Source organism: Leopardus geoffroyi, chromosome B3 (genome assembly GCF_018350155.1).
Source record: "Leopardus geoffroyi isolate Oge1 chromosome B3, O.geoffroyi_Oge1_pat1.0, whole genome shotgun sequence".
Lineage (NCBI taxonomy): Eukaryota > Metazoa > Chordata > Mammalia > Carnivora > Felidae > Leopardus > Leopardus geoffroyi.
The window spans coordinates 64,943,492-64,951,555 of record NC_059337.1 but is presented as its reverse complement, the minus strand read 5'-3'; the positions used below and the strand labels follow the sequence as shown (position 1 = coordinate 64,951,555).

The 8,064-nt window shown below is 41.1% G+C and overlaps 1 protein-coding gene across 1 annotated transcript; it reads left to right on the top strand.

Annotated features, from left to right (window-relative positions):
• Positions 1–1,348: 1,348 nt before the first annotated feature.
• Positions 1,349–2,091, top strand: LOC123583649 (cytochrome c oxidase subunit NDUFA4-like; the record flags this gene model as incomplete). The annotated part of the gene is made up of 2 exons (XM_045450801.1): positions 1,349–1,720; positions 1,964–2,091. A coding segment is annotated over one exon (336 nt), but the record flags the coding sequence as incomplete, so codon positions are not given.
• Positions 2,092–8,064: the final 5,973 nt, after the last annotated feature.

Sequence of the window (8,064 nt, the reverse complement as noted above, 5' to 3'; positions counted from 1 at the left end):
TACATGATTGGGGAATGAGAACAAATCTTAAATTTTTTTTTTTTTAACTGAAATACAGTTGACATGCAATGTTACATTAGCTTCAGGTGTACATAATGAACAACTCGATTCATTATGCTACGCTCACCACAAGTGTATGTAGCCACCATCTGTCACCATACAGCGCTATTACAATACCATTGACTATATTCCCATGTTGTACCTTTCATCCCTGTGACTTATGCGTTCTATAACTGGGAGCTTGCACATCCTTCTATCCTTCAGATGGTACCCTTAAAGCTATAAATTCAAATGTGTGTGAGAGGGTGAAAAGTAATGTGGAAATGGGAAACAAAAATGAAAAGGATTTCAGTCACGCCTCATGTCCTAAGAGAAGCCATCCTGGAATTCTCTTCCGGGGTTAGGAGCCCTGTTCTGCTCTCACGGCATCCTTCTCTTTCACCTACTATGGCATCAAACACACCCCAAGGTGATCCGCCATCTCCCCACCCAGGCTGCCCCACCTTGAAGTAAGTAGCAGGGCTTGTTTATCTTTATATGCCCTCTAGATAGCAGCTTTGCAATAAAGGCTTACCAAATGTCAATAATTGCCTTTGTCTTATCAAAGCACAAGTTCCTTACAGATAGGAAATGCAGCTTTGTGACACTTCATAGGCACAATATTTTAGTTGATTAAGGTGAACATTTCATCTAATGGCCTTTATTGTCTTACAACTCATTCAAGTGATGTGTCACGGACAAGTACTCTACAGTCATACCAGAGAGCTCCTCATACCGACTCAAGGAGAATATTCCTCAGACTGACTGTTTTATAGAAAGTGCTTGGCTGAGTTAGGGGCTTACTTTCAAGAGTTTGAGGCTTTTGAACACATTCTAAGTTGCTCTATTTTCTATAAGGGCCCTTGGTCAATTTTCAAAGAGGCAATATCACATAGCAATTGCGAACTCAAGGCACTCAAGAGACAGGCTGCCAGATTCGTATTCCAGCTCCTCCACTTACTATCTGGTGACCTAAGGAGAGTTACAGAACCTCTCTGTGCCTCAATTTTACCATCTGTAAAATGGGGATGGAGGTAGTTGTGAGAATTAACTGCAACTGGCAATTTTTTTAAGCCCTTAAAACAGTGCCTGGCACATAGTATGACATATAAATTAAATAAAAATTAACGACTGTTACATTTTGCTGTCCCCCAAACCATCGATTACTTTAATCAAAATTACAACATCCACAACATATTTAGATCCTTCCTCAAAGCACTACTGCTCTCTTTATTTGATATTTTGTCCCAATTTTTGTAAAAGATATTTTATTATAAAAGTAAGCAAATACGGGTGACTTTGGACGTCCGTTCACGCTAGGTGCAGGGACTACTTAGTGCCCGGCCTTGCAGTTTTGATCTTTTCTTCTCCCAGAGCGGAGGCCTCTGCTGCAGCCGTGTTACGCCAGATCTTCAGTCAGGCCAAGAAGCATCCGAGCTTGATCCCCCTCTTCATATTTATTGGAGCGGGAGGTACTGGAGCAGCACTATATGTCTTGCTCCTGGCGTTGTTCATTCCAGATGTCAGTTGTGATAGGAAGAATAACCCAGAACCGTGGAACAAACTGGGTCCCAATGATCAATACAAGTTCTACTCAGTGAATGTATATTATTGCAAACTGAAGAAAGAAGGTCCAGACTTCTAAATGAAATGTTTCACTATAAAGCTGCTTAGAATGAAGGTTCTCCAGGGGCGCCTGGGTGGCGCAGTCGGTTAAGCGTCCGACTTCAGCCAGGTCACGATCCCGCGGTCCGTGGTGAGTTCGAGCCCCGCGTTGGGCTCTCGGCTGATGGCTCAGAGCCTGGAGCCTGTTTCCGATTCTGTGTCTCCCTCTCTCTCTGCCCCTCCCCCGTTCATGCTCTGTCTCTCTCTGTCCCAAAATAAATAAACGTTGAAAAAAAAAAAAAAATTTAAAAGAATGAAGGTTCTCCAGAAGCCATCCGCGCAATTTTCCACTTATCCAAGAAATAGTTCCCCTCTGAATGCACGAAGTCATGTTGATGTATTGTGTTGGGGTTTACGCGAATAAATATCTGAAACTTGAAAAAAAAAGCAAATATGCTAAAAATTGAGAAGAAAATTTGCACATATTACTTAATTTATCATAAAAATAGCTATAATAACTTCCTGAATTCATCCTATAAAGTTTCATGCATTTATCTGAAGACAGTAAGAGGTATTGAGGAAAGTGCTTGTCTTCTGTCTTCATTGTTTCCTAAGAAGTTACTAAACCTGAGGTCATTATTTTTTATACAAAAGAGAATATCTCATACTTCTGGAAAATTTCAAAACACTGCCAACATGTTTTCTGATCATCCCTACTTCCTGTGGTGGGGTTTAAAAACCATGCCAACTTTCGTAACTGCTGAGATTTACAGAGTGAAGCCTCATCTGATAATCTTGCAAAAATGGATAGGCAGTACTTCTCTTCCTTTTCTAAATGCCACATATGCCAGCTTTTACAAATGTTACAAAAAATTCCCAGTCAGCCCCACGCTGCTTCCAAGCAGGTGCAAGCGCTGTTTCTCAGCTCCATCTCCAGGGTAGCCTGGGAAATCCCTCTTCCCTGACGATCTCCCCTGGATCTACTTAATCAAGCCTGGAATCTGTTTTACTGGAGAACGAAAAAGTTTTACCTTCAGCCCCCCAGGTCCTGACTAGCCTCTCTGCTATCTAAATAATGAACAGTGGAAAAGAATGGGTGGATAAAAATAAAATGTTTCTCTACCTAAAATCATCAAGAGCTGGGATGTAATTAAAAGCTGGCCTTAACAAGTTTTCCAGAATTAGCAATTTTCAAAGGTTTTTGAAGCGAAGAAAATACTGTGATATTAAATTCACCCTGGAACATAGCTTGATTTTTTTCAAAACCCATGTCGTACTTGATGACTGTCCCCAGGAAGAGTGGTCATTGTCTAATAGAATCAAGAAGTATAGACAATAATACTATAACTGAGTCATTTATAGCATCCTTTTAAAGTTGCTTTTTAAATTAGTTTTGTCATTGTTAATTTGCCATTTGCCTCAAGTTGAGGAGAGAAACCGATTCCACTTATTTGAGGACTCTATTTTTTCTGATTTCGTGTTGTTCATCTTGCCCTTTAAAAATATCTTTTTAAATTTTATGTAGCTCAGTTTGCCCTTTTTGTATAGTACAATGTGCTGAACTCCAGTTTATGGATGTGTTAATAGGCATAGGCAAGCCAATAATAATTCCTTTGTAAAATTGCAAAAATAACTTTTCTGAAAGTCCAACCAGATCCCACTATTAGAAGCAGAGAGCACATTTGAGTCAAAGTCCTCTTGCTCAGAAACCCCGTTGTTGCCATGGGAAGACTGTGAAAATGCTCAAATGTGGGCATGCTGTAATTAGAAGCAAACCGTGGGCTTTATGGGGCCTGTCACGATGTTTCTAGGAAGCTCCTTCTGCGTTGGCTCAGTAAGACATCCTTTTCCTACCATCATGACTCACTTGTGACTTCCAAGGCTCCCCCCCTCCTCCTCCTAACTCACCCCCCACTTGTTCTGGGTGGAAGAATGCCCGGATGCTCCAGAGGCAGATAAGTAGGCGGGTGTCCAGTCCACTAATGAGTGCACACTTCTAGGCATTGTAGAAGTGAGGCAAAGGGTTTTTGCTGGGCATATTCAGAGCTAATGATGTGATGGGTCTATGTTAATCATGCACCAGGAGACTCACTTCTTTGGCTACTCTAGCCCACTCACTAATCCATCCAAGCCTGCTTATTCCTCCGTCCTTTCTTCCTGTCAGGAAAGCATGTGCAAGTTCTCCACCAAACGATGAATCTCTGCTCCTGGGGGAATCTACGAGTCAGAAATGCTTTTGAGAGGAAAGAGGAGCCAAAGCCTTTGCATAAATAGGCCAGCTGCAGAGCTTCAAGGCAGGGAGTCAGGGAGAAAACTCCTTGTGGCCTTGGCCCCAAACCTCCCGGCTGCCACTTATTTCCATTGTCTGCCCACAACCCCAAACAAGCCAGCCCACACCTCTGTGACTGTACCCACTGTCATTTTCAGGAAAAGAGATTTTCTGAGTCCATCTTGGCATTTCTGTGAAATCACAGAAATAATTCATTGAATCACAGAACCGAAAGAGGTGATCTAATTACTTTTATTTTTAAAACAAAAATGCCATCAGGAGAGGTTATCTGACCTGCCCGTGCTCACGCAACTCTAGACACATAGAGCCAGAACTAGAATCTGCATCTTTTCATTCCTCGTCCTTTACCTTTTTATCGCACATGAGCTTGTGCAAGCAAACCCTAGGGCAGAGATATTCTTTTCACCTCAGCTTTCCTGCTCTGGTTTCCTTTATTGCTCTCTTTAGTGTCATGGCTCATTTGTGTCATGACTAACCAGCATCCAGTTGAGCTGAGTCTGATTGTGAAGACTTACCTGTAGCACTTGTTAAAAACAGAAGTTCCTAGGACTTTCCTTGGGAGGTTCTGGGATGGGTCTCAGGAATCATTTAATGAGTTTCCCAAGTGAGTCTGAGCATGAGGTCAGTTCAGGGGAAAATGCTTATACTGGGCAATAGTCGGGGGAGGGTGGGGGAAGGATGTTTGATGGGCAAGGTGCCCCAATAAGAACAGAAGACAGAGATGGAAAAGACCAGGAATTTTGCCTCCTAGCTGCTTTTTTTAGTGGGTTAACCACTAGACCACACTTCCTCTAGAGGAGAGGCAAGGAATTAAAATCAAAGGTTTACCATTGATTCATGCTGCCTGCTAATTCTGCTTATTGCGCCATGCTGTGACCCAACTCTCTAAGGCTTGGAAACAGATGTGGGGAGTGAGCAGCCTGAGGTACTGAGGGATGGGGGAGGCGGGGAGAAGGCAGACAGCCAGAAAAAGAACTTCCTCTGCTGCTAAATTTCAGCAGGAATGGAAGTCAGTTGAAATTGTTACCATGCAGATCTGGAATCATTTTTGCAATCTTCTGGCTCCAATTCCAGGTTTGTGCATTCTGCAACAAGAACTGAAAACTTAGTAATGCTCCTGACCTGACTTTTGCCTCTGCCCTTATCTGAATGCGTATTATGAAGTTAAACTTTTAGCTTGACAGTCATTTCGTTACACAAGGGACTTTGATTACTTTCTTTGCCCCACAACCTCCCTCCTCATGCACAATTCTTAAAAGGAAGTGCAGAAGAGTTAAACAATTTGACCAAGGTTACACTAATCTCAATATCATGGTTGTTGGATCAAAAGTGCAACCAAGCCCTTTCAACTAAGTATTCCAGACTCACTTTAATATATTCTTAGAATCAGGCAACTGAAAAAAACTGGATTTATTTTCTCCCATAGGACAAAGACTAAGATGTGCCCTTACCATGTAGCTATCCATGTCAATGTTTGTCAAGAGCACGTAGCTTTTGAATGTTTACCAGTTAATTCTAGAAATAGTTTCTGTGACTTCTTTACTAAACAGGAAGCTCTATGAGGGTGGGGCAGAAATGACAGCTTTGGTTTATACTAGACGTTATGACTGTAGCCGTGCTAAACTTCCAGGAGGTATAGAAGCTGGGTTTTAGGTCCACGGGGATTAGGAGTCCCAGATGTAGCAAAGAAAACTACAGGACAGCCACTCACATGTGAATTTCAGATTTTTTAACATGTTAGTATAAGCATAGCTCACTCAATATTTGGGACATACTGATACTAAACAATCATTCATTATTTATCTGAAATTCACATTTAACTGGGCATTCTGTTGATAAATGTGGCAACTCTAGCAAGGGTTCTCCCCATTAGTACTGGTCTTCAGGATTCTCTCAAAGGTGATTAAAATGAGACCATTATCTCCAGGGGATTTACAGTGTAGTACCCAGGGAGAAAGCAGTCATGCTACGTTGTGACCAATGATAAGCCAGAAAATGCAGAGAGATCCAGACTCACAAGGCAAGGAGCACCAAATAAGACTGTCATGATTATGAAGGTCTTTCAGAGTTGGTAACATGTAAGCTGGGTCTTAAAGGATAAGTAGCTCATCAGACAGAGATACAGAGGCTTGACAGAGTATAAGCTCAGTGTGGTTGGAGCATTTGATCTGTGTGTAGCAGACTAAAGGTCAAGGTCGATGGACCTCAAGGGGCGAGGTTTGGAAGGTTGGCTGGGGTAACTTGGTGAAGTGCCTTTATGCCATGCTGCAGAATTTGAAACTTATTTTGATGGATAGGGAAGCCTGCAAGGATTTTTCAGCTGAGTGGCATAATCATTTCTGTTTTTGAAAGATAATTCTGGTGGCAGATTGGAGTGGGCAGAACTCGTAGGCAGGGAGACCAATTAGGAGGTTATTGAAATAGCCCAGGCAAGAAAAGATGAGCTTATTTCAACTAAGGCAGCAGTGGTGGAAATAGTCAGGGAAGCAGAAATTTCAGAGACACTTAGGTGGTAGCATCAATACAACTTGATGATGGAGGCCCAAGGGCAGTAAGACAGAAGATGGAGTTAACATGGTGGAAATGTCCAGACAAAAAAAGAGGTATCGTTTTTACTCTGATGTCCTATCTGTAGAATGGACCAATAATGCTTGCTCTATTTACTTCATACAGCTGTTCTGAAAATCAGTTAAGATCATTTATGGGAAGGTGGTTTGTCAAGTATAAAGAGCTAGAAAAATGCGTGGCTGTGAGGTGAACACGCATCTATCTCAGTAGACCTTGAACTTTTTCAGGACGGATGACATATTATTCATCTTTGGCTCTCTCTAGCATAGTGCCTTGAATGTAGAGGTAACCTACACATGTTTGGAGCATTGGACAGATTTAAAAGTTGCTATGCCAACTTTGTTTTGTTTTTTACCATCTTGTTCGTATGTGTCTGGAAGCATATAATGGACCTACGTTGGCGAAAATACCAACAAAATCAGGGCCACAAATTCCAGGAGAAATACCCACTTAAATAATGGTGATGCTGAAGGAAATCCCATTCTCTTTGTTCACAGATAAACCAAAAGCTGAGGGCTATCTTAGCTGCCCAAACAGATTTTTCCTCTTTACATTCCTCCCATTATAAAGTATTTAAAATCCAAAAGAAATTGACTGCTTAATCTGTTTTGGACATCTCCACTAGACCCAGCTTAGTTTAGGTGGGGAATACTCTGTCCTTCTCTGTATCTCAGTATCTGGCACCATGCCCATGCTGTGGTTGGTGTTCAATAAGAGTGTTCTAACTGAAATAAGGTGATAATTTCCAAACTAAGTACTACTCAGACTTTGAATATGACTATTCTCACCAAGAAAAAACTTTAATTTTGAATTTTATTGCAAAATATGGGGAGCACATTTCAAATAATTTCATCAGATTTTTCTCCTCCTAAAATAAATCTCCCTCAGCCTTTTCCCTTTGCTCTCCCTCATCGATTCTACTGATTCTTAAGCTATTCTGATTTTAAGAATGATTTCTTTCTATTCTCCAATTAGATGAAAATACTATATAGAGACAAGCATAGCAGAAGTCTTCTGTTTCCATCAGTTAGAAATTATTGAATATTATTTTATTAACTACTTTCATTTTTATTGAGTACGTATCATGGGTCATTTATTACACTAGAAGCTCTAGATCTCATTTAAATCTTAATCCTATAAAATAGCTCATGCTGTCCCCTTTTTATGTATGAGGGAACTGAGGCTTTAAAAGGATTAAGTAAGTTATTCCAGGTCAAAGAGTTTGATGCAGGCAGGATTCAAACTGGGTCTTGCTGATTCCCCCATCATTTCCTACTTACTAAACCAATCATTCTCAAACCCTAGCAACTGTTACCAACAAAGCTTCTTAACCATAGATTGATGGGTCTCCCTTCCAGAGTAATTTGGAGTGATTCCATAAAGCTGGATAGGATAAGGAATTTATAGTTCTAACAAGTTCCCAAGTAGTACTGCTGTTGTTGATCCAAGGAGCACACTTTGACAGCCATGGAGCTGAACAAAACTGCCCTAATACTGGCCTATTATTGTTCTCTACATCTGTGATAGTCATTGACCTGAGCAGTGAGGATACAAAAATGAGT